This window comes from Rattus rattus, chromosome 9 (assembly GCF_011064425.1).
Source record: "Rattus rattus isolate New Zealand chromosome 9, Rrattus_CSIRO_v1, whole genome shotgun sequence".
In the NCBI taxonomy this organism is placed as follows: Eukaryota; Metazoa; Chordata; class Mammalia; order Rodentia; family Muridae; genus Rattus; species Rattus rattus.
Genome location: NC_046162.1, coordinates 84,405,791 through 84,433,275, shown reverse-complemented (window position 1 = coordinate 84,433,275; position 27,485 = coordinate 84,405,791). Strand labels below are relative to the sequence as shown.

The following is a 27,485-nucleotide window of genomic DNA, read 5'->3' as shown; positions in this document are numbered from 1 at the left end:
AACAATCATGAAAAAAGATTTGTTTGAGTCAATTCTAAGAACAGTAGTAGAAAATAGAAGTAAGAAAAAAAAATCAGTGAAAAGGGGAAAAAGTCATTCTTAGGGCGTAATTTTCCTCAAAATATTCCTGGGAAAGATGAAAATGTTAAAAGCGATACAAATCCTAATGATTTAAGCACCATAACAAAATCCATTGGGGTGCAGGTAGCATAGCACTCTGCAGGATCAGACTCAGTAAGAGCAAATCAGTTCTAGAAAAACTACGGGGGTGGGCTGGGCTAGGGTGCGGTGGACAGTTTGAAGAAATAACTAAGCCTAACTGGGCAGACAGTGGATACCTTGACACAGGGACCTTTGGGACTCTACCACACACAACTTAATTCCAGGCGGAGAGCACCCGGTACTGGACAATAAGCAACCAACATTAACAAGTTAAGTTTAATTAACAAGTTAAACTAGTTGTTAAACAATCACCATGTAATTATAATCATTTGGACTATGGCCAATCCAAATCAAGATATGCTCTGAGGATAAAATACACACTCAAAGGCCTCACAATTAAAAAAAAAGGAAATATCTCAGAGATAGATTTACGCTCTAAAAAGTATTTCAAGGGGTTGGGGATTTAGCTCAGTGGTAGAGCGCTTGCCTAGGAAGCGCAAGGTCCTGGGTTCAGTCCCCAGCTCCGGAAAAAAAAAAAAAAAAAAGTATTTCAAGTGTACCAAACTAAGTAAAATATTCTTAAAATTAGTTTCACCTTACTTGGGCTTTAATTTTATTGGGGGAGGGGGCACATACACACACACATATGTATTAACAGTGTAACAGAAACTTTACACTATGCACGTGGCTCCTGTCTACCTTATTTCTTTACGCTACCCAAGAAAATTCAAAGAAAAGAAACATATTAGTAAAGGAGACACAGTAATACATGCCTACAGGCTCAGTTCAAGGCCAAGCTAGACTACATAAGCAAGACACTCTCTCAAACAATAATGACAACACATAACAATACCTCTGACCTTGAACTTTCCAGAGGTAGTAAGAGATCCAAGGAACAAAGATCACCCTAAACCTATTAACTGCTACCAATTCCTTTCCATGAGAGATTTACATGTCACAGTGTTTATTTTTAATTAATTTTAGAGATCAGGAGATAATGTAGAAGCCACATGTAGGAGTAAATAGTTTTATTATTGCACTTTAAAGCATAAAAGCATATTATTTTGCCTATTGATTAAAAAAAAATCACTAGATCAACTGCTTGCATAAAACACTAAAAACTATGTTAGTTATAAAGGCAACATCATCCAAAAGAAGTTTCTACAATGATAAGATGCCCCATCTCTGAACCGTTATTATACAAAACAGCCATTATATAGAATAAGAATTTAAAATGTAGCTTATGAAACTGAAGAAGTAATTTTTATCTTAATTTCAATGTATTGGGTTTAAATAGCAGCAAGCAGCTAGTGACTATCACAGTGAACAGTACAGGCACAAAACATCTTTAAGAGGAGAAAAAGCTTTGTTTTTCAATATTTCATCCTAATGTTCTTTTCCTTTTCTTTCTTTAAGAGTTAAGGGGAAATTGTGGTTCAATAAGACTCACTATGTAGTCTGGGTTGATCTTGAACTTGCAACTTCAGTCTCTGAAGTACTGGCATTACAGACAGACATGTGCCACCATGTCAGCTTTAATATTCTAATTACAACTTACCACAAATGCTTGAAATATTCTATTCCTATCCTTCCCCACAAAACAGAAACCAAGAACATCTTAATCTTTGTGGGTCAGGTTCTTTCCCAGGACATAAAAATACACAAAACCAGTCTTGATCCTATCTCCTTTTTGTTATATCTACCATGTATCCATTTTATCCTGGATTTATACGTGTCTATGTGTGTATATGCACGCTTACCTGTGTATGTTTTGTAAAATATGTTGCCTTTTAAAATTGAGGCTAAAGATAATATATAAAATAAAGATGTCAAAGACTAATAAAATTAGTAATACTGTTTTCATAAAAAGTTACATATCTACCACTGAATATATGGGATAAGATTATAGTATATATTAAAATCAAATACTAGCCAGATGTGGTAAATCCTGCCTGTAAACCCACAATTCTGAACACTGAGGCATGTGGAGCACCACGGATTCTAGATTAGTCTAGGCTACACAGTTATTCCAGGCCAGTCTGAGCTACGAATTTCATAATACTGTATATAATATCATCTGCTACTTAGCAAGATCTCCTATGCCAGTATATACTGTAAGACATCATTATCAGTTGCCTCGAAAAAGAGTTATAGATCAATTTCCTTCTGTCCTGTACATCTTCCTTCAAGTTTTTAAAACTTGGTAAGCAAGAGGCTGGGGAGATTAGCTAAGTGGATAAAGATATTTGCCATCAAACATGTCAATAAGTTCTGTTCCCAGGAGCCACATAACAGAAGGTAACAAACTTCCAAAAGATATTCACAGACATGCTATGTAGCACGTGAAGGCCATCATTCACATACATACAAACAAACATAAATATACACACAGAGAAACGAGGTGTGGATTAAAATAAGTAAATGTAATAATTAAAAAAAAAAGTTAAGCTAGTACAGAGGGACCTACCTATATTACCAACTAGTAGAAAGGTAAGGTAGGAAGATCAAGTGCACTAGGAATCAATGGACAACACAATGAGACCTGGCTCAAAAGAAAAAAAACTCTTGCCAAATGAACAAACTTAACTGCCCACTCAGCAAAATGGGTATAACAGATTCAACATGACAAAATGTTTACCAAAATATAAACTCAATAATACTCTTATTCCAGAGTCTTACTTGGATATACTATCAAGCATCTCAAGTATAGAAAGTCACTGGTTCTTTTAAGATATATTTATTTATTTTATGTATATGAGCACACTGCTGCTCTCTTCAGACACACCAAAAAGAGGGCATTGGGTCCCATTACAGATGGTCGTGAGCCACCACGTGGTTGCTAGGAATTGAACTCAGGACCTCTGGAAGAACAGTCAATGCTCTTAATTGTTGAGCCATCTCTCCAGCCCGAAAGTCACTGGTTCTTACACCATCCAATTTGCTTATAATCTCACTAGCAAACTTAGTGACTAGCACAAAACCCATCTAACTGCAGAACAACCCCTCAACTATTTAAGATAAAATATCAGATGTTCTTTTATACAATTATCTAAAGACTAACTTGTTTGAATGGTTAATTACTCATAGATTTAAGGGTTCTTTATACCTATATTCAATGCACAATAACTATAAGGTGACTCCACTTCTTGTCTTTCAGTCCCTGCAAACTACTAGACAAATTAACTATGTCTGCGTCCAGAATATTAGAAAATGAATATCTTCCTGGACTTACCATGTGGTGCATGCCACAATTCCAACTACTCTGGAGTCTGACACAGGAAGATTACAAGTTTGAAGCCAACTTGGGCAACTCAGAAAGGTAGCCTCAAAATAAAAATTCAACTAAATGCTAGAAATACAACTCAGTGGGGACAGCACTTGCTTGGCATGTATTTGATCCCTATTACCACAAAAAGGATGGGGAGACAGAGACACAAGACAGACAATATGGACAGAGGCAGACAGTGTGCGTGTGTATGCGCGCGTGTGTGGTACAGAAGCAGCAAAGAGATCATGGAGAATGCCAGGCGTCTTACTCTACCACTCTCCATCTTAGCCTCCTGAAACAGAACCTAGAGCTGGGCTGGCTGCCAGCAAGTGCCAGGGACCCTCCCAGCTCCACCTCCCGCAGTGAGTGCTGTGGTTTTAGACCTGCTCCACACCATGCCCAGAGTTGACACACACACACCAACAACTAAAGAAAGAGTCCATAAATGTAAATGAGAGCAAGAGAGAATAAGGGGTAGGGAGGGAATAGAGGGAGAAAGGAAAAGAAAAAAAATATATAATTATCTCAAAAAATTAAAAACATATTTTCCCATTAAAAATAAAATCTGGTCAGGCAGTGATGGCACACACCTTTAATCCCAGCACTTGGGAGGCAAAGGCAGGTGAGTCTCTGTGAGTAAGAGATCAGCCTAGTACACACAGTGAGCTCCAGGATACCTAAGGCTATACCATACAGTAAGATCTTATCTCAAAAATAAAGTATGCTTGCCCTAAAGATCTATGTACCTCCATCTGCAACTTTTCTACTTTTTTGTGTCATAAATCTAATCCAAAGCTCAAGAAAATTAAATCCCCTAAAATTAAACACATCTTATGCAGAAGAACACCAATTTACTTTAAACACCTTTAGATTGGAGAATTTAGGGACTGAAGATGGCTCAGAAGTTAAGAACGCTGGCTGCTCTTACAGGGAACATGGGTTCCACTCCCACCTCCCACGTGGCAGCGCACAATCATCTGTAACTCTAGTTCCAAAAGATCCAAAACCCTCTTCCGGCCTCCTCACACATCAGGCACTCACATGCTACACATACACTGTAGATATCCATGTAAAACGCATAAACCTACATGTAAAACAAAAATCTTTAAAAATTAAATGAGTCAACCCTATCAGACATCAATCAGGAGTTCAAGGTCAGTCTATTCTACAAATCAAGTTCTAAGCCAGTCAGGTCCACACAGAGAGACACTGCTCAAACAACAACCAAAAATAAAAAGTATATGTATATTTTTTATATTTTTACAACAACATGTAGCTCATTCCCATTGCAATAAAATTCTCAAAATGTAGAAAGGGAGAGGAAAGTAGTTATAAAAATTAAATACTTGTAGTATTTTGCCAACATTAACTTCTGAATATGTCTGTAAAATATATTAACTCTTTATTATACATCTCATAAAACTAGCAAACAACTATCAAAAGAGGAAAATAGGATAGCTTACCTTTTATTTATAGGTTTTTCATCTTTCTCATATGGCTTCACAAACCACTTGCCAATTCGTACAAAGTTTCGGTTCATTAAACATCGTTCTAACAGATTGTGAACTGCTTTGAAAAGCAAAGTACGGCATTCATAGGAAAGGCCATTCTCCCATACTCCATCTTCCTCTTCTAAAGAAAAAATCAAGTGCAAAGTAAGTTAGTGAGACTACATCTTCTCAGACAGAACTCAATATGTGGCAGACCGATGTCTGTATCCATAGCTCTCTCCTTTACCTCAGAATACAGAGCTGCAACCTTTCGATCTCTTCAACTGGAGGGGGGGAGGGCTGTTTGTTTGTTTGTTTTTGAGTCTCACTATTTAGACCTGGATGGCCTGGAACTTAGTATGTAGCCAAGGCTGGTCTGGTCCTTGACAGGAACCTGGCCTCTATCTCCTGAGTGTGAGGATAACAAATATGCACCACTAGGTGTTCTTTAACACATCTTTAAACATCAAAGTACCAGGTTTCAAAGATATCCTACAAGACAGACAATGTCTAAGAGCTCTACAAAACTGCCCCAAAACTATATTCCACAATATAAAAGATAGCAATGGTATCATAAACATAAAAACTTGTTTTCTGTATTTTGAAAAAGGGTATTTTCTTGTATAACGTAGAAAATACTAAACATACCATATGATGCCTGTTTCTACACTGCTCACTTGTTACTTTGTCCTAATTCCTCTAATCATTTAACCTGAGGTGGGGGAGGGGCAGACAGCAGAGCCAGTTAATAATTAAACTCAAAACATTTCATGACCATCAGCATTCTAATCTATGACTCAACTGCAAAACTCAGTGACGAGTATAAAGGAAGCTGCTGCCACGATGTGTTAATTATCAAATAGATCTCATTTCAGTGATTCACATGAGTATTCAGTAAAGGAGGAAATATAAACTTATATTTTAAATGACCTATCAGTCATAAGAAGTATTGCTCTTCACTAACTACATAGCCTCAAATTTCCCACTAAATCTATTAGTCACTCTAAGTTTCAGGGGTAGTGGGTAGGGGACAGAAATCAATCACTGGTAAGTCTGGACACAGTTCAGAGAACAAAATTCACTCTTTCATCTATAACGAAACATTCAATAAAGGTAACAAAAAATGATAGATACCACTTTAGCAATTTACATATTATTTTGTTAGCCCAAATATAATTAAGAATCTTCTATACTATATCTTTATATGACCTTTCCTTTGTCTTTCTTTTTAACCCAGTTGTCCTGAAGCCAACTATGTAGACCAGGCTGGCCTTGAACTCTCAGCAATCCTCTTGTCTCAGGATCCCAATACTTAGTACTGGGATTGTATGCATATGAGCTACCACTCCCAGCCATAAACATTTTTTAATTATGCACCATCATCTTTTTTTCTTGAGACAGGAGTTTGCTCTGTAAGGCTAGCCTTGAACTCATGATCTTTCTGTCTCAGCCTCTCAAGCCTCTCAAGTGTTGAGGTTACAGACCTATGCCACTATGTCTTGCTCTCATTTAATTTTCAAATAAAACAAAAGGACAAATATTTCTCACTTCACAAACTTACATGCTGAACCTAGAAAAATAACATTTACTATGAGCTTTTGAATAAAAACAGAGATGTATTAAAAGTGACATTCGGTTTATATTCAGAATGATCAGAGTAAACATTAACTAAAAACCATAATGACAGTGGACTTTAACTGCACTGGAAACTGCCACTACAAAGGTTAATGCTGACTTTATGTTGTTCTTTCAAGTGTTCTTTCCTAAATCACTGTCAGGCCTTTCAAAGCAACTAAGATTGTTCCTCTACAGAAAAACAAAGGAAAATGGTAATACTCGCAGGCTAGAATAAAGTAATTTTAAGTAGGAAAATTTCACATTCAGTATGTTAGAGATCCTTATCTACTTCACTTAAAACTAAAATCCTTATGGGTCTCATCTTATTATAAAGATATTCTGAGAGAAAAGGAGTGGGCGCACAGTGACTCCACTTATTTAAGGTCTAGATCACAAGCATATGTGTGAGCTGCTAAGAGAAAAAAGAATCCATCTTTTAGCTTAGCAAGGACTTCTGATTTCAAAGTCAAATAGCTTCATTAAAACTTGTATCTCGAATTACATGACAATAGAAATACATGTGTTCATAATTCCAAAAGAAATATGACAGGAACTGCTCCCAGTTCTCCACCTGTTCAATGTCCTTTATTACCTTCAAAACCTTCAAAACTCCCTATCTTCTCAACACCACAATAGTTCTAACATTTGCATTATAGAAGTAGCCATTATCAAAATAGACTGCTTAACTATTGCCAAGTTTTAAGAAGACATAAGATACAGTTACTTCTATACATATCTAAGCTACAAGTTATTATTCATTTAAATAAATTATTTTAGATTAATTCAAATAAATTCATTTAAAATTTACAAATAATTTACCTCTTTAACTGTTTACTACAGTTTAAAACAGGAGTATTAAGTACAAAGTTCCAATTCACTAAAAGACTGTTTTGAACCAATAATAGCTCAGCAAGCCTAGCGACCTGGGTTTGAGTCCCAGGATCCATTTGGTAGAAGGCAAGAACAGACGCCCACAGATGTTCTCTGAACTCCACATGTGTGCACTGTATGTGTATAGTCAGACATACACAGTAACAAAATAAATACATAAATGTAGTTTATATTTTTACAAAAAGATTGTTTAGCAAATTACAAATTGCTTTGTGTTTAAAAACAAAAATCTTTAGAAAAGCAAAAGTTACAATTGTTTATACATTTTTACATGTCCTAAAAACTATGATTTTATTTTTAAAAATCTATTTCAACTAAATCTAAGCTAAGAATACCAAATGTGGTTTAGATAACCAAGGCCAGCAAGACAGTTCAGTGGGTGAAGTGTTTGCTGCCAAGGCTGATGACCTGAGTTTGATCCTCAGAATGTATGAGACTAGAAAGAGAAATAATTGCACAAAGTTGTCTTCTGACTTCCACATGTATTCAGTGCACATGTCTCTCCCCCCCCACACTCACACACACACACACACACACACACACACACACACACACACACACACACACACACACACAATGTATACACATACATTTTTTTGTGAAAGAAGCATTAATTCTCAAGGACTTGTCTCATTGCTTTAACTTTTATCTAGAGAAATTTAATATGAACTTAATACTTTCAGAAGAACAGAGTGCTCTTCTTGTTCCAAAAGCTCATAATTCTCATTAGTACAAACAGGAACACCTAAGGCAAAAAAAAAAATCTCTAAAATACGCCTTCCATCTACATGGTAAGTGTAACTATTTACACTACTATTGGTAGTGACCAAGAACTATTTCATTTTCATTTTTCATGGATAATGAAATATTAACTCCTAATAAAATACCCAATAAAAAGTCTAAAGAAATTTGGGTTCTGTTTTGGGAAGAGTGTCACCTAAAAACAAAAAGTGTATACTGAATCAAGTTTCTAATACCCTGCTGTTGTAAGAACAAGAAGTACTTTCTACATACTGTACTCACAGATATAAACAGTGAATGGCAGAACCATCCACCTAAGACAAGTACTATGTATCTCTTCTCTTTAATTAAAAGATCCTTGAATCTCAACAGCAGCACTGTAACAAGGAGAGAAAGGGGGAGAGAACACATGGAAGCTTTAACAGGCACTTTAGACCTTAACCAGAGGCTAATGGGAAAAAGTCTGCTTAATGCACTTAAATAAATAAATGTTTTCCTCCTCTTGTATCTTTAATCCCCAGAGAAAACACGTTTCCATTCTGTTTTTAGTACTTTTCCATTACTATTGGTATTAAAACTCTTAACCATCAGTGTTACTCAAAAAATTTTGCAAATTATTTGTAGAGTGCAACACAAAAGTTCAAATGCTAAAGAACACAGATTATAGGAGTGCCAAAGGATGTGTCATAGGTCATCAAAATAATTATGATTAGAAAAAGAAATCAGTATCAAAAGCAAAAGAGTTGACACAACCATATTCAATATTTTCCTAAAAAAATGACCTCTTTAAATATCTCCATGGTGATCAGCCGATTTTTAAAAAGGCATCTTTTCCCTATAATTTTGCTAAACAGCTAAGATGCAACATATGCCAATGAATAAGGAATGACACAAAAATTAGCATGTTAGAAAATAGTACAGATTTCTTGAAAAAAAAAATCAACATGTCAAAATCAGTGTTTTTCTTAATAATTATTTCTCATTCATAACTCATTAAATCAACAAATATCACTAACTGCCTTAAGCTACCACATCATTCACTCAGGGCCAAAAGAACTTGAAAATGTATTTAAAACAGCTTAGTGAGGTGATTGTTATATCTGACGTGACAATCTAAATGATAACACTTTCTTGCTCAAAAAAAGATACTACAGAGCACACACACAGTCACCACCCCTAAGACTAGCCAAGGAAATGGGACACAGTTTAAGAATTTTAAAACAAAGATAGAAGTAACTCTTCAGCACATCTTAGCTTGCTGCCTTTGTGTCTATCAACTCTGCTAAATGCTGCCCGTTAAGGTTAAAGTCCACTATAATTAATGTCCTCTGATAAAAGCATCCAAAATTAAATCTGGAATAATGACCCAGTTAGGCAGCATGCATTATGAAACTCTACTATAATGAAAGTATCTGGATATGTTGTTAAACTCCTATATAGAGACCTCCAAAACCACAAAAAAAAGAACAAGTATTTTTTGCCTTGATTCAGCATACTTTTTCCTTGAGAAATCCAGTCTCATCATAATCTACCTTATGATTTTTTTTAAGAAAACAATCTTGAGAGAGGGAATTGTTTTGTTTTTAAGAATAAAAAAACAATGGCTGCAATAAAATTTCAAACTCTTAGGATACAGAATAAAAAGGCACAGAAATGTTCAAAGACACACCAAATGAAATTATACAATCTTGCTTTTTAAAACAGCAAACTAACAGTACATGTAAAGGAGCCAATCAATCATGCCCATTGGAGACCTGACAGGAACCAGTGATCTAAGATTTCCCATCACCAACTTCACATCTCTGTCATTCATTATCACACAACTACTAAACAACTCGAAAACCTGTAACCAGAAAATTCTTCTCTAATTCTTTTTCTACCAAAATAAACCAACATGGATTCAACTGTCCATTATCCTAGAAATACAATAAAAACTCGTATATTGGCTTGAAATTCAAGGGATTTTTCTTTTTAAACAAATGTCTTTCTGGAATGCTATACTTAAGCTAATAAGAATGAGCACAAATCCTTATCCAAAAATCATCAGGCCTTCTCGAATTACTTTGCAAGACAGCATCAAGTACTACTGATTCAAAATAAGGAAAAATTCAAAGTGTGGAATACAATTTACTCGGTTTATGTTTTCTGGCTATACATAAGCTAAACTTAATGGTAACTCAGACATGTGCTAAATGGTATAAGGCAGAAGAAAAGGTTAAATTTAACATGCACTATGACTAGACTCTAGACTCTTAGAACTGTCAAAATCATAAAAAGGAAGCAGGGAGGTTCCCCGAGAAACTGTCAACGCCTAGAAAAGCAAAAAATGAGAGAGCAGGTAAATGTCATTTGGCAGCCTAGACCAGATCCTAAAAACAACAGAACTAGGTAAAATAAATCCAAGTGAAGTAAATAAATATTTTAATATCATAACAATATTGATTTATGAGTTTTTAAAACTCCATCATTCTGATAAAGCTATTAAGAATAAAGAAAGTTAAGTGAGAGATGCATAGGCACTCTCCACACTACCCTGCCAAGTTTTATGTATATCTAAAATTACCTCAAAGAAAATAACTCTTAAAAACAGATGTAAATGAGACAGAGTAGATAAAGTGGCTACTCTGTGGTTTGGTTATTGAACACATCAGTGAAAAAAACAAAAAACAAAAAACAGAGAAATCTAACCTTTAAAAAAATGAATGCCAGGGTTGGGGATTTAGCTCAGTGGTAGAGCGCTTGCCTAGGGGGCAAGGCCCTGGGTTCGGTCCCCAGCTCCGAAAAAAAAAAACCAAAAAAAAAAAAAAAAAAAGAATGAATGCCTTCCTTCTACTTCTACCCCCAATAAAGAGGACAATATTACCATAATCACAAACATGTCAGTAACAAGAAGTAGTAGGTGTTGAACCAAATAGAGGGACACTGCCTGAGAAGAGCGGGCTCAAGCCAAATTAACTAGTCTCTTAGTTACCACCTGGGTCCTTCCTGGTCCTCTTTCCTCACTGCTACACCTCCACTTGGAGCTCAGGATGCCTCATGCAGCTGATGCCACCCCTACTGTCCAGCTGCTCTCTTCTCAAGGGAGCTTAAAAGAAGGGAACCGAGTGCCACAGATGGGAAGAAATGAAAAAGGGGTTAGCTAGAGCACAGAGACACACTAATTACCCCAAAAGGGAGGCAGACGGTGTCCCTAGAGCAAAAAAAAAGGGCAAGATAAATATACTCCCTCTGAAAAGACCTTATTATTCTTTAAGATAGTCTGATTTCAGTAACATTCTAAAGTAAACGACAGGTTAAAAGGAAGCGAAAACATATAAATACCACTGACTTTATAAACCAAGAGTTCAGGGCTGGCTTTGAAACAGTAGTCACAAGCTACTCAACTGTGTTTGTGTTTACATTTACTCTTTCGGTCACTTCCACTTTGATAAAAATGTTTAGTTATTCAATAGCATTTAGCAGAATCTGGCAGCAGTAAAAATTTGATATCCAAAAATTATCATATTCAAGATCAGTATCTGTATTAGAGTGAGGTGATGTCATTTTAAAATGATGCTAAAGGAGAAGACTTTAAACTCTAACCGAGCTTTGCTTGAGAACACACTTCTGATGACCTAAAATCCAGAAGAAAAATAGCTATACAAAGTGTTTTAACAACATACACTGTTAATAAACAGTTCATATTCTATTTTAATAGACTTTTTTTTCTTCTTCCTTTTTTTCGGAGCTGGGGACCGAACCCAGGGCCTTGCACTTGCTAGGCAAGCGCTCTACCACTGAGCTAAGTCCCCAACCCCCTTTAATAGACTTTTAACCTTCAAAACATTCCTATCACTATGGCAAAACTAAACACTATGTATTAAAGTTATCTCTGATTACACAGAATGCACTCCATGGAAAGGTTTGTTCAAGGCTGTGCAGGGCAGCACACACCTGTAATGCCAGCTCTGAGACTGGGCTTCAGGGAGGGCTTTGAATTCAAGGCAACACAGCAAGACTCATCTCAACTACAAAAGTGCATTCAGAAGCTGTGCCAACGTTATCAAGAAGACTAAACCCTATGAGTAGACTTAAGATATTTATATAAGGCTACATGACTTCTGGATTATATTTTATATAAAATAAAACAGATTCTATAGTTCAAAATCATAAACCACAGATAACTATCGTACAAGAAAGGTTTTTTTTTTTCAAATGACCCAAGAGCAGGAGAGATGGCTCAGGGAATAGGGTAAAAGCACTAGCCAGTCTCAGTTCCATATCCAGAACCCATATAAAAAAACCAGATGTCATGCATCTGTGACTCCAGCACCCCACACTAAGATGGGGAGCAGAGATAGGAAGCAGTCAGAAACAAAGAGGGCCAGGTAGCCTACGATATGCTTCAGAACAGCAAAAACAATCAGAGAAACCTTGTCTCAACACGATGGAGGAAACAGAACTCTAAGAAGGGTGTCCTCTGACCCCACACGACAGTGGCACACACATATCCACACCTGCATTCCCTCTTCACACAGAAAACTTTAAAGACCTTAAAAAAAGAAATTCAATTTAACTGTCAAAAATCCTATCAAACTAGAACTTGGTTCCTCCAAGTTTATTTTATATCAATAAAAAATACACTTATACTGAGTTTAAAATAAATATAACCAGTAATTTTCATCAAGGGCTATAGTTGCTTTCTCAAGTACATTTGGCCCTAAAAGTCAAGAAAATAAAAAGGAAGTAATATTGATGTGCTTGTAATAAACTATTTCTGTGCAAACTTTCAGACTGACCTTTGTCCTTTAAGTTATAAAGATGGCACTGTCTTTAGTAATTTATTCTTTGATGAAGCAGTATCTAAAAGACACTCCCATCCACCCCCCAAAAAACAGCATATGCCTCCCTGGGTTAACACATAATCCTAAATAATATTAAAATAAAACTATACTTTTGAAAATATATGCCAAAGTTACATTTCTTCTAGACCCGCCCACAGGGTTAGACAAAAAAGAACATAGCAAAATAGACTCAAAGGTGAGTTACACTTGACTTCAAACTATTATATAACTGTGAAAAACACCATGCTTCCAGATTCCATTTTTCTCAGGTTAATGAAAATGCTTTCCCTAGATACAAACTGTCTGTGAGAAACTACAGAAGGGAGCTGGGCTGTAATCTACACGGCTAACTTGAGGAAACTAAAACAAGGATGGTTAAACAGAGCATGGCAACTGCTCTTATAGCTTCCCACTGACAAGACAGCCCACCACAGCATATGCACATTGGGGAAAGTATACAACGTTGCTAAGGCACATTGAAAAAGGATAAATTGCTTTCACCTGATAAGTCATGGTGAATAAGGTCAGCAAAATTGGGATCTTTACCCCACCAAAATATCCACAATTCTCTTCTTCCAGGTCTTTGATCTCGCCGCCAAACACCAAGTACATCTGCCTTAAGGCATCGACTAAAACTGCTCAAAATGGGGTCTTCTTCTGTCACCGGAAACAGAATAGGGGCAGAAGTTGGGCCTTGCCATACATATCTTTTCCACTTAATTCCTGTCAGGTCGGCCTGAAGGAAAAGAAAGCATAATATCTATATTATTGTATATTCACTCAAATAAACAATATCGATTATTAAATATAATATATTATAAACATGTTACTACATATTTATATATAAATATATATTCACTATAAAGTCTTTAATTCCTTAAAATCACTCATGCTTAAGAACTGAAAGTTGACCAAAATTAAAAAAACAAACAAACAAACAAAACACCATGGCCAATTTTAATGTTTCAACCAATAAGAACTGAAGGAAAAGAACACAAAACTGTTAAATAAAATATCAAAGATGCCTGTGAGTAGCCAGTCTGTAATAAACGCAGCATATCGGAAGCCGACCAAGGAAACAATGATGGTAAGCCTGTCTGTCGTCTCTAGCCTACATTCCTCTCTAGCCGTCAGTCACAGTCGCTCCCTGGTGAACTGAAAAGTAAAGGCCCTCATTGCATCGTCGTAAGACGTCATGGCTCTAATGAAAAGACTCTGAATGTTTTTCTGAAAAGAAAAAAAAAAAAAGCCTGCTAATTCCCCACGAGCACACATCTTCAGGAAAAGAACTACTTCCAAGGAGCTGTCAGATTTGTGCTAATCTATCTTCAAAAAAACCGAAGTGCCAAAAATAGATCCAGTTGGGGAAGACAGAAACGTTAAACCTGCTGTACATCTTACTACATGTGATGAGATGCTGATTAATGGACACTGTCGAGAAAACCAGTCTAATCTGTAAGGCAGAAGTACGTTAAAGATCCCCATTTACCATATCGTGAAAGAGATTCAACAAAGGAAATTCATAATTCTTTACTCTAACTTGGTGACAGAAAGCATACGGTGCCAAAAATGAAACTGCTGATACATGACTGGCAGTTTACGCTTGCCAACTAGTTATGCTCCACCCACTTAATTCACTTACCTATGATAGACTTAATATTTCCCACAGCACAAGAAAAATGAAAAAGTCACTCCAACTTAAAGTCATTCACGAAGCTCGGATATCGTTTAATTCAGGACTAGATATTTGCAACAGTTGGTACTTTTGACAAAAAGTCTTAACTATTGGGTGTTATCCGATTTGGGCCGACCTACATATACATACTAGAACATCCCTAATTCCAGCTTCCCCAGACTTTTCAGTTCAATAAAAGGAACAGCCAGCTCAAAACATTCTTAAAACGTAAGCAAAACTGACAAATATAGAACGTTTAGTGCGAAACCACAGTACCTCCTCCACTAGCCCCTCCACTCTCACAAAAACATAATGTTCTAATAAAAGCAAGATGGCTAGAAATTGTCAAAATGGCAAAATGTTTTCAAAGTTTAAAAAGAAAACATATGAACTGGCAAACACTGTTTTTACACAAAGATCTGAAGTCACCCATAAGGAAACTACCCCTGTGTTAGTTTAACTTATAAAACGAAGAGGGTTTTAATACATAAGTTTTGGGGGTCCTGTTTAAGAGAAGCCCACTTACAAGGGAAGGGCGTAAAGGCAGTGAAGCAGGCAGGGGCAATCCTGGAAAGTGTGGAAAAGGGATACGCTGTTCCATACAAGGGGGGGGGGGGTGGAGGGGGGGGCAAGCAAGAAGCACATAAGAAAATATTACTATCCGGCCAGATAAGAACCCAAGTTAAGGACAAGACTACGATGGAGAAAAAAGACTCCAAAACAAGACAGGAGGAGGGGAAAGACTTTAAAGAAAAAAAAAAAAGGCAAGACTCTTCCTAGCAGAGCCCTGGCCGGTGGGTGAGCGGACGCTGTCTCCCGGGGGCGGCCGCAGAGCCTCGGAGAAGGCCGACTCCGGCGGCAGGGCCTAGCCTGGGGACACCGGCATCTGGATGCGACCCGGACCCCCTCCCCCACGGCCCAAGGGCTCAAGGCGCGGCCCCCTCCCCCATCGCCCGCGGCCCCCGCACTCACCAGGCAGAAGAGGTTACAGTGACAATCTTCCAGGCTGGCCCCGTTCGACACGAAGGAGGAACTCATCGTCCCTCACAGCAGCCGCCGCCGGCGCCACAACCCACCATCCGCCATTACCGCCGCCTCCGACCAGAGAGAGAAACACAGACACCGGGGAGGGCGGGGGGCGGTGGGGAGGAGGCCGCCGGGCCGCCCGCCCTCCCCGCCGCCCCCCGGCGCCGCCGCGGCCCCCCGCCGCCCGGAGGCACCCAGCCGCCGGGGGCCGAGGCCGCAGGCAGGAGGGCTGCGCCGCGCTCCGCCGGCCGCCGGGACTGGTGGAGCCTGCGGACGCGCGTCCCTCTCTGGAGAGGAGGAAGGGATGTCTGTCCTTCCACCAGAAAAAAAAAAAAAGATTTAAAAAAGAAAAAACGAAAAACAAAAAAAATAACAATCAGGGACACGATAAATAGTCAGAGCCGGAGTGGGAGCAGGCCGAGCCCTGAAGCCCGGGAGGGTTCTCCGCGGCCCGGGGACGCCCGCGGAGGGGCGGGAAGGGCGAGGACCGGCAGAGCAGCCCGGGCCCCCGGCCCGGCAGCGGCGATGTCCTTAAGCCCAGAGTCTCCTCAGCGGCGGAGGTGGTGGCGGTGTCTGCGGGCTCAGTCCATTCTCCGGCTGTGTCCTCGTGTTGTCCCTGGGCCAAGCCTGCCTAACGTCTGCTCTCCTGCCGCCTCACCGCCTGGACGCCGTAGTCTCCCCCATTTTGTGGGCCCAGCGGGCGGTGTTTTTCCCCCTTTAATCCGAATTCACGGGTTTTCCCTTCGCTTTAATGGCGGCCACAGGGACCAGCTCGCCCTCTCTGCTCGCCCATTGGCCGCCGTGAGGTCACGTGGGCCGGGCTCCGTAGGGAGGGGGGAGAGAGAAGGCGGTGAGGGAGGGCAGGGAAGCTTTCGGAGCCCCGGGGACCCGGCGGCCAGCTGGTGGCTACTGAGATGGCGCCATCTGCTGGATGCCCCGGTTAAGATGACCCGAGCCTTGGCCCTAGCTTTCTGCTGGCTGGGGAATGTGCAGCACAGGAAGGTTCACTTCAAAACCCAGAATTACTTGGAAATCAGTTCGAATTCTTTGGAAGAGAAAGTTGGCAAAAGAAAGAAAGGAAAGAAAAGAAAAAGAAAGAAATTCCAATGCATTCTCATTTATTCCATAAGGCCTCTGGGTACATCGCGAAACTCTAGGACTAGAGAAATCAGAGCTGGATAGACATCAACCTCACCCTCTCTTTTTAAGTTATAATAAAAGGGTAAAAACGAAACGATCTGGCCTTGTGGTTAATAAGCTAGGAATAAAGTCCTGCTGTTCAGGATTCGAAGCTGAAGCCAGTCTTTTACCTCTTTGTGACTCAGTTTCCTCATCTGTAAAATGAGGGAAACAAACGTTATATTTGTTATGTGACACATTAATACAACCTGAGCTCTAGTGCCTGGAGCAGCTAAGCCATGTAAGGCACACATTACTATACTGCCATCCTTACTTTCTATGGTTATTTTGAGAAGCAAGTGAACTCTGAGAGTGAGAATCATGAGAGTTGCTACTCTGTCTATACAGTTATTCAGGGTCTTAACATCTTCTAGCGCACAGTTGGTACTTGATATTTGAAAACTTACAAATAAATAAGAAAAACCACGCACGATGTTAAATCCCTCCCCCAAACAATTATTCTGGACTGGATTACTCTTTAGTGAAGAGTTCAAAACATTTTCCCATGAGAACTTTAAAAGGACTCTAAGAGGAGAAGAGGGGGGGATGAGGAAAGGTTAAGAGCTAATGATAACCGGCGTGAAGACACAAGCTTTTTTTTTTTTTTTTTAATAGATCTTGTCTCAAGTTTATTTGTAAAAACAGCACAGGACACTGGTCATCTGCAATTGTGTAGGTGGGTGTGTCTCAGCAGTCCGTCTGTCTTCACAGTGGCAGGAGCCTTTTCTATGGCGCCTTCCCAGGGGCCTGGGCATCCTTGGAAGCCTGGGCTGGAGCTGCAGCCTGGGCCTTAGCTGGAGCTTTGGTCTCTGCCTTGGTTTGAACCTTGGGCTTTGGTTGGCAGAGCCTACGACCCTTGACCATGTAGCTTCGAATCTTCTTCCCAAGCTTGGGGTGAGCGCTGAAAGCCGACGGCAGAGTTTGCGACTGGAGCCCTTTGGCCCTGAGGCTTCACGAGGGCCTTGACGGCCTCTGCGCGTGCACTCACGGCCTTGGCATTGCTGGCCCGCACCTTCTTCAGGCCTTTCTTGTTGTGCTTCTTGGCAAAGCACATGTTCCTCAGAAACTTGGGATTGACCCCCTTAAGAGATTCGCGTATCTTTGTGACCGGGGTTTCTTGATGCCATTTCTGTGCCATTTGCGGGACTGGTCGTGTGTGGTGCAGCGCCTGGGACCAGAAGAGAAAGAGCAAGACACAAGCTTTTAATCCCAGCTCTGGAGAGGCAGAGGCAGGGGGATCTCTAAGTTGGAAGCCATTCTGGTCCACGGGGGAGGGGGGGAGGAACAGTTAGGAGCTATCATAACTTTAAGTCATAATTATCTCTGTAAAATAGTAGACTCTTCTAGACTACTTTTTTAGCCATAAAATGAAAAGCATTCTTCATCCACATAATTGTCCATCTATACTGATTAAGATCCCGAAGCCAAAAACTTGCAGAAAAAGGTCTGCCGCTTGCCAGTTGACCTTAGATCAAATCTGACCCTAAATCAAATTAGTTTATCATAAATCAAGGATAATAAAAGTAGTTTTCTCCTAAAATGCTTGATGAAATAATGTTGATCATAAGTGCTTGTCCCAATGTTTCCTTAATTACATTAATGTTAATGTTAACTATTAAAATGATTTTTTTTAAATCATGACTAAGTGGCAGCACATATCTGCAGTCTCGTACTTGGGAGGCTAAGACAGGAAGACTGAGAGTTCAAGACCAGCCTCGGGTAGTTGCAAGACTGAAAAGAAAAATAATTTTTTGACTATCTGCCTGTTCCTCGGGATTTCTGGAGAAGCAATTCCTACAGAATAAGATAAAAGGCAGTGACCTGAATAAGACAGGCATCAGCGGTGACACACTAGGAGCACTGGAGGAGGAGTATCCAAGTTGAGAGGGCGTCGTCAAGTAGGCAGCATTTGAAATCAGATTTGAAGGATAGAATGAATTCTTATAAAGCTCTTTGAAGCAGTTAAATCTTATTAAGCCCAATTCAGATCCAAAGGCCACATATCAAAGTCAATTATACAACCAGGACTAATTCAATCCAGGAGCTCAAATCAACTAAGGTCGGCATCCTTTATAACTGAGTGCCAGCACCAGGAGTCAGGGATCCCAAGACTCAGTGGGGCAAAAGCTCCTTCACTCATCCCTCCTTCTCTGAGAGAATCCTCATGTCTCTGTTCTGTTGCTTTCCCCAGCTTGAAATGTCCTCTCCCACTTCTTTTCTAAAGTATATCTATCCCCCTCAGTTTTTCCCTCCCCCTCCTCTTCCCCTTCCTGTGCCCCTGCCCCTTCCCCCTTTCTCCTTTTCCCTCTCTCAGACACACATATACACATACCCTAATATACCTTAGGAAGTCAGTGGCAGGTAGAATCTGTCTGAAATCCACGAGGTAGGAAGTAGCATTTGATTGAACTTTCATTTCAATGTCAATCTTCTCCAAAAGAGAGGAGAATCTGACAACAAAAAAGACTTCCCAAGAAGGAAGAACTCTGAGACCAAGGGGGAGGGGGGCAGAGGTGACAGCAGAAGAGACTGAGAAAGGGAATGAAGAGAAGCAGTGGAGGACTAAGATACCAGCAGAGAGAGGGATGGAAACGTGGGGAGCAGGGAGAAAATGGGACCAGCATCACTCTCAGAGAGCATCTTGGGAACCACCTACATTGTGTTAAGATGACATTTTGTATGAGTTAAGGAGAAACAAAAATAGAAACTTTAGGAAATAGTGATGTGTCAATGTAGGTTCATCAATTGCTTTTTTAAAAAAAGTATGAAAAAACAGATGTAGTTTTATATATATATGCTCAAGAGGCTGAGGCAGGAGAATCATGAGCAAGTTTGAGACCTGCCTGAGCTACATAGCAAGACCTCAAATGAATGAATGGATGATGAATGAACAAATAAATAAATAAAACCTTCCAGTTTTCCCCTTTAATCCTTTTCTATATGGTTGAGATTACATCTTCTATTGTACAGTTTACACAGTTCTATTGTCCTTACACTGAGTGTAAGGACATCCAAGATTAAGATGGAGAAGATACTAGATATGACATCTGGACAGTTGGACCAAAGGAAGTCAAAACTATTCCTTTTAGCCTCACAATTTTGATTTGCTCATTTATAAAACGGGTATGTAAAATGGCACCAGCTGTGAGAGTTGTTGCAGTGACTAAGAGAGAGACTCCAAGTAAAATACCTAACAGTAATCCAGTTAGGAATTTCAAAATGACTTTAAGAGGTAGCCTTGGGTCAATAACCACTGCCCATTTTCTTTTTAAAATACAGATCCACTCAGTGATCTCTCTATCTAAAACCATTCTGTAGCTCCTTTGGGCTTTCGGGAGTTTCATTCTATATGGAACGGTGGAGGCTCTGGCCTATGGACTCCTTACTTGGTATAGAGAAGTCCAGGAAAGGACAGAGCTTGACCTTAGAATTAATCCTCTATTCCTGATTCTGGGAAAAAGAAAAAAAAAGGCAAGTTTAGAGTAGACCTAGCCAATAGAAGTGAAACGAAGCCAAATAAATCCTATAATTTCAATTACTGTTTGTTATGCATATTCAAATCTTTGGCCAATATATCAGAAGCTGTATCATTTTATATGAAATTCATATAAAATATATTTATATAGCCATTCCTTTTTTTAAATTTATTTTTAGCTAAACCTTCCAAAAATCCATGTTGTTTGTTTTTCTTAAAGAACTAAAGAACATTTCAGTTCAGACTAGCCACATTTCAAGGGCCCAAAAGCTAAATGTGGCTAATGGCAACTGTGTTGGGTAATACAAGTTTAGAGGCAAATGCTGAAAGCAGAGAAGGAACCAATTAGGCCCTGCAGAGAGTGATCTTCAGCCTAGAGACAGTATTGATTTTTCTTAAGGTCATGTTAATGGTTTAATGTTGTACTTAATTCAATAGAAAGAAGGACTAAGAAGTTACACAGCATTTCGGTTAGGGAATGTAAATATACAAAGGTGGGGAACAAAGCAAAAGAAATCAGAGAGTTGAGGAAAAAAGGAAACATTGTCTTTCCATCCGTGAAAAACTTAAATTGCTACTTTTTTTTGAAAATGTAACAACTACGTTCAGCCTTCTATCAAATGTTTCATTTTAGCGTGAACTTTGAAATCAACTCCTCTGAACTCCGTTACTTTGAAATTAGGTTAGCAAACCTTTATTAGCAAAACGGCTGTGCAGTCTCCTTCCAGGTCTCTATTCCAGCCAAATTCCTGACCAACTGGACCTCCTGTCCTTACAAAGGGATGGACGAGATTGGGTTAAATGGCCACTCTCATTAACACCTAATATGTGACAGGTAATATATATCAGACAGGGTAACTGCACCAAGCTTCTGAGGTATTATATTATGCCACTTTTCTAGATTGAAATGTTGCGATCTAGAAATAGCTTCCCTGTGCCCAAAGCAGCCCCTGAAACAAGCTAAGGGGCCTAATATATCACAAGGGCTCCAGAGAAACTTCTTGGAGGGACAGTTGAAACTAAATCTTGAAGGATGAGTTGGGTTGAGCCAGGAAAAGATTGGTGGGGGAGGGGGAAATCACAGAAGAAGAAGGGTGGAAAAAGAAGCGCTGGACACTTTGGTTAGAGAAGAAATCCTGGGTCTTAATCGTAAAGAGTTTGCTTTTTTTTTCTTTCTTTTTCAGAAAAAAATAAATAGGAGTGTGACAAGCTAAGATTTGTTTTCAGAAACAAGCAGCCAAGAGACTCGTTGGGGGCATAGTGGCAATGAGGCAGGAAGAGGAGAGGAGAGGCCTGACCCGAGTTAAAGGAGCTTGTCTACAAACACCCTCTCTGTTTCCCACTCATCCCCACTGTCATTTATCCCATCAGCAGGGAACCTGGGAAGGAGAAGAAATCACTTTGGCAAATTGCTGACCATGCTTTTCTTCCTCGAGGTGACTTTTTTTTCTGAGGGGCCAAAGGTAAAAGAGAAGACAATGCAATTCTTTGCTCCTGCTCCTCATGCAGCAGGGGGAGGAGAAGGAGGAGAAGGAGGAGGAGGAGGAGGAGGAGGAGGAGGAGGAGGAGGAGGAGGAGGAGGAGGAGGAGGAGGAGACGATGATGACGATAACAAGGAGGGAGAAGGAAAAGGAGGAGAAGAAAAGAAAAATCAGGCAGGACTTTGGTCTTACAGGATAATTATTCACACCCAGGTACAAACTAGTTTGCAATTTCATTATTCCCTCTCCTCAAGGAAAAAGTTCAAAGAGGTTCAAAACGTGTGACAGCTACAATCTCTTGGTCTCACCACAAGTTTATAGGACAGCTTATATGATAGTCACAGAAATTAAGATACCTATTACAGTCTTTCAACCACTGGCTTTGACATTCATTCATTCACTTACCGCGCTCTGGGATTTACTAAGTGGTGTGATGGAGCAACATAAGACAGTGAGTCAGAAGCGGATCAGACTCGTCAAATACTTATTATGTCTCGTATAGTAAACAGCTCTATAACTGCGTTTCCAAATGGTTTAAGTGGCTGAGGATCAAGTGTGATGGTGCTTAGAGAAGGGGAGCTACATGAGGTTCTGAGGAAGAAATAGCTAAAAGAGAACTTTGTGTTTCTCTTAGGACTTCTTCACTGATGAGTAAGACTTGGGCTTGCCCTGCTTTTTAGGATGAAGAATTTAGATAGTCTTCCTCCAGCTGGAGTTTGAGGGCAAAGTTCTGAAAAATGCTACCAGGAATTTTATTGGGGGTGGGGAGGTTGGTAACCTGCCCGTTCATCCTCACTTCTGTCCCCTCCTTGGCTCTGTGCTAGACTGCTCCCTGCAAACAGCAAGCACCAGGCTGCCTTACTAATCCCCTTGTGGTTTGATTTGGAATCAAAGGTTGTGTGGTGGTGCGTTCCTGGAATCATGGCACGTGGAAGGTTGAGGCAGGAGGATCAGGAATTTAAAGTCATCTTCTACTACATAGCCAGTTTAAGGGCAGCCTGATCAACCTGAGGTGATCTCAGAAAAGAAAAGAAAAGCCCCTCTGTGCTGCTTGCTTGGCTGCCTTGGCTCCTGAGTGTGTATCCGTCCATCTGTTGGTTATTGTTTGGTTGTTGTTGCTGCTGCTGCTATGTAGAAATGAAATGGAAACATCCCAGCGTCGAACAAACACGGTACTGTCTCAAAGAGTTCCTGAGAGATAGTAACAGAGGCTGGCCGGCTTCGCCAGGTGCTCCTGGCCCATACTCTCTCATGAGGTCGTCAAGATGTTGGTTAGAGCTAGAGGAGGGGCTAAAGAAGTCACTTCCGGGCTCGCGTCTACAGCCACTGGCAGCAACAGTTCCTGCCCAGCTGTTTTCTGCCAAGTGGAATTCTGAGACTACGCACAGCATGCAGCTTACTTCTCCAACAGGGAGTAATCCAAGATGGGGAGTCGGGTTGAGAGGGATGGGAGAGCTCCATATGGAAGCCACAGCCTTTCACAACCTAATCTCAGAAGTAGCATACCATCACTTCTGCCACGAGCTGTTGGTCACACGGACCAACTGTAGTAGAGAGTAGGAGGGAGCCACACGAGGGATGAACATCAGGAGGCAGAGATAACTAGAAGGGAACTGTCTTAGAAACTAGCTGCTATCTTGGAGACTAGCTACGAGGCCCACCTTCTGGCCCCAAGTGATTCATGTCTGTTTTGCATGTAAAATGCATACACTCCCTCCACCAAGTCAACAGAACTATCATCTCATTATAGCATTAGCTCGAAGTCTAGCATCTCGACAGCTAAGTGAAGTTCAGGCAGAACTGAGGCTCCTCAAATGCAGTTCCTTGAGCACAACAGCTTGAGTACAGCTCCTGTCTATATGTGAAACAGATAACTAAGCCGCGAGTCAAGAGAGTTAAGAGTAACGATAATGGCTGTACACAATCCTGTCCCAAAGTAGGAAAACGGCAGGTCACATTGGGGCACATCTGTAACACCAGCATGCAGGTAGTAGCCTCAGAAACTTAGAGAGTTTGAGGCCAGCCTACGCTATATGAGGCCCTGTCTTAAACAAAACTTAAAATTAAAAAAACAAGAGATTTTTACTAGCTAACCTTGTCCACAAAACCGTTGCCCAAATTCCAAGCTCACATCTGAGTGTAAGAATTTTGCTACAACAGAACACCAGTAACAGAAAAGTTGTCAGTGACACATATTTCTGTCTAAAAAGGTTCATTGCAACTTGGTAGAGTTTCAAACAACAATTGTTAATTGTTTTGTATAATTTCCGAGGGCTGAGAATTTAAAAGGTGGATTGGCCAGGTGGTTCTAGATGAGAATTTCTCACAAGCTTGCATCAGACATGGCCAGATTACGCAATGCACTCATATACCCACATACTCAGTAACCCCTAATAGGTACCATTATTAGTTATGTATTAATAATTTTGTTTCTGTGTCACTCAGGGCTACAGCTATCTCAAGGTTCAGTTAGGGCTGAGACTCTTCTTACCCAAAACAAAACCAAACAAGAAGATGTTCACATCTGGTATAATCCTGGTGTGGGGTTTAGTTTTAGCATTCTGAATGAATCCTCTGCCTTTTCCTTTACTCCTGCCAGTCCCGGAAGTGGCCTCTCTCTCGAGCTACACATCCTGGGATGTCCCATCAGTCTGCTGCTACCGTTCAATTTTCTCCTGTATTTTGTTTTGTTTAAGACATTTACAATTGTGAGTGTGTGTCTATGAGTGTGTGTGTGTGCGTGTGCGTTTGTGTGTGTTAATAAAGTTCCTGAAATAGATGTTACTTTTTCTTCCGGATCCTGACTAATCCAAGTAAGTCTTATTGAGCTGAGGAAACTTCTTTACTGAAGAACTCCTCAGGACTTGTGAATATGCTAATGTGCGTTATCAATCTCCCAGAGGACTCTAGACCATGCAGCATTTTCTAACTCCTTTGATCACAAACCCTGTTTTTGTGTTTTGCTTTCACATATATCATAGCTAGCATGAAAAAGGATGAACAAAAAATATCACAGTCTAGTTTGGCTGAAACAATGAACATGTGAAGGAAAATAGCAATATATATCATGCATACATGCATGCATACATACATACACACATGCATGCATACAAACATACATACACACATACACACATACATACATTCATACATACACACATACACACATATATACATTCATACACACATGCATACATACATACATACACACATGCATACAAACATACATACACACATACTTACACATGTGTAAAACAACAGTAGTAGAGGCTGAGTCACACAGGGCAGTATATTTGACAACCCTTGTCCCAAGGTCTTGGGAGTCATTGAAGCTTGCCCACTGTTAGGTGAAGAGTTAGAATTACTTACCTAAATTAATTATAGCAATACACTTTCTTTTTTAACTCTAACCAGGTTTGCTTTGCACAACTAGCAAAATGGAGAGATTATGCTCTCAACATTTTGCCGTTTTATTACTTTTACCTTTGTTTCAGCAAGTTTGAAGAAACTTCAGGAGCTCCACAGTGTTTGCCTCATGTTTTCAATATGGCAGAACTTTCTTAAGATAGGAAGATCCTTAAGGGGGAAAATGAAATGTTTTAGCATGCCCCTCTAAAACAGCTTTCTTAAATGGGTCAGAAGAGAGAAGACTTCTTTTGACCAGAACTGGTGATTTAAAAAGGACCACCGAAGTACAACTGCAGGTAACAATGAGCTCATATTAGGAAAAGAACAAACGTCTTTTTCGTAAAAGCAAGGCTTAAATGGTTTCATAACAGGGCTGGGAGTGTGGCTCGGCAGCAGAGTATATTTACTTAGTGTCCAAGAAATCCTGAGTTCAATCCCAAGCAGGAAGGAAAAGAGGGAGAGAAGGAGGAAGGGGGAAGCTGGGCATGGTGGTTAAGGCTAAGGCAGCAAGATTACTGCAAGGTTGAGGCCAGTCAGAGCTGGCTACACAGGTAGTTCTAGGCAGCCTACGCTACAGAGTGAGAAAAAAAGGAAGAAGAAAAAAAGAAAATAAGCATGCATATTAGTATTCTATACTCTAAAATAAATTACCTCAAAACTTTATGGCTCACACAATGACCGTTATCTCTCATACTTTCTTTGGCTGAACACTCTAGTTAGTTTCAGCTATAACTGGCCATCTCAAGTCTTAATTTCTGGCTAGCAGGCCCTCTTCCCGTGGGGCTCACTCATGTGGATAAGAGGTTGATTCTGGCAGCTCACCGAAGGCCTTAGTTTCTCTTCACGTGGGTCTGGATTGGGGAAGTTTCTGCTTCTGTGGCATCTGGCTTTCACAAAGAGACCGTGGCAGAATCTACCACCTTATCTAGTGACAGAAGTCCATCACTGTTGTAATCTATCACTCAAGTCAGGTTTGGCTTTACATCCTCCCCCATGACAGGAGGGTTGTTCTCAGGATCAGAAGCTCACAACTGCATCCTGACTTTCTTTCTTTTTTCCCCATGTCCCTTTGCTCATAATCCTTTCAATCAATGTCATTGCAATAGAATTCTATCGTGAGTAGATAAATCAAGTATGCCATACTTAGAACATCATATTATCTGATCCTATTTTAAAGCATTTTGTGGGCCAGCAAGATGGCTCAGTCATGGGTAAAAGCATATGCCAATGTGTGATGTTTAGTTTCAGTTGTCTGACTTTTAGTTTGTTTGTTTGTTTGGTTGGTTGGTTGGTTGGTTTGGTTTGGTTAGGTTAGGCTTGGTTTGATTTTTTGAGACAGGGTTTCTTGTGTGATGGCCCTGGCTATCCTGGAATTCTCTTTTGTGAAGCAGACTGGCCTCAAACTCACAGAGATCCACCTACCTCTACCTCCCCATTGGGATTAAAGGCATGCGCCACCATACCTGACTAGTTTTACTTGTCCAGTTGACATAGTCAAGATCACCTGGGAAGAGAGTAGAGGGATTGCCTGGATCAGGTTGGCCTGTGAGCGTATCTCTAGGAGATCGTCTTGATTATGTTGATTAAAGTGAGAAGACCTTTCCACTCTACATAGCATCAGTCTCTAGGCAGGGGGTCCTGAACTGTAGAAGAGTTGAGACAATGAGCTAAGAACTCACACAGAGACTTTCCCTTGAATATGGATACAATGAATCCGGTTGTCCCATCGGGCTCCCATAACTTCTCCTTGGTGACAGACTGGAAAGCGGAACCATGGACAGAAATAAACCTTTTCTCCCCTAAGCTGAGTTTTGTCTGGCTATTAGATTGTAACAATGGGTCATGAAACTAAGACAAAGATTTGTTATCAGGAGTGAGGTTGCTACCACAATAAACTTGATGGTATGGCTCTCCAGGCTTTGGAGCTCTGGGTTTGAAAATCCATTGCATGCTGGAAGGAGAGCTTAATGGGTTATTCTAGTGGGGATTTAGAAGACAGTAGTGCTGGAAAAAGAGAAAAGGGAACAGTGTAGGTCTGGCTCCTGAGGTCTCGGCAAGGAGCAAGGACTTTGCTGGAGACTGAACTGGGTCCCACTCAACTATTTTTTCTCAACAACTTAACAACTGTTTTTTCTTTTTTTTTTTTTTTTTTAAGATTTATTTTTTTTTTTTTTTATAAGTACACCGTAGGTGTCCTCAGACACACCAGAAGAGGGCATCAGATCTCATTACAGATGGTTGTGAGCCAC

At 40.1% G+C, this 27,485-nt stretch overlaps 1 protein-coding gene across 1 annotated transcript in view; it reads right to left on the bottom strand.

Moving 5' to 3' along the window:
- Med13 (mediator complex subunit 13) overlaps positions 1-15,842 on the bottom strand; it is an 85,869-nt gene extending 70,027 nt beyond the window's left edge. The window contains exons 1-3 of the mRNA XM_032912906.1: positions 15,640-15,842; positions 13,494-13,728; positions 4,894-5,062 (exon numbers count right to left, since the gene is read on the bottom strand). Coding sequence (XP_032768797.1) covers positions 4,894-5,062; positions 13,494-13,728; positions 15,640-15,705 — 470 coding nt within the window. The 5' untranslated portion in view covers positions 15,706-15,842. The remainder of the gene's footprint in view (positions 1-4,893; positions 5,063-13,493; positions 13,729-15,639) is intronic.
- Positions 15,843-27,485: the final 11,643 nt, after the last annotated feature.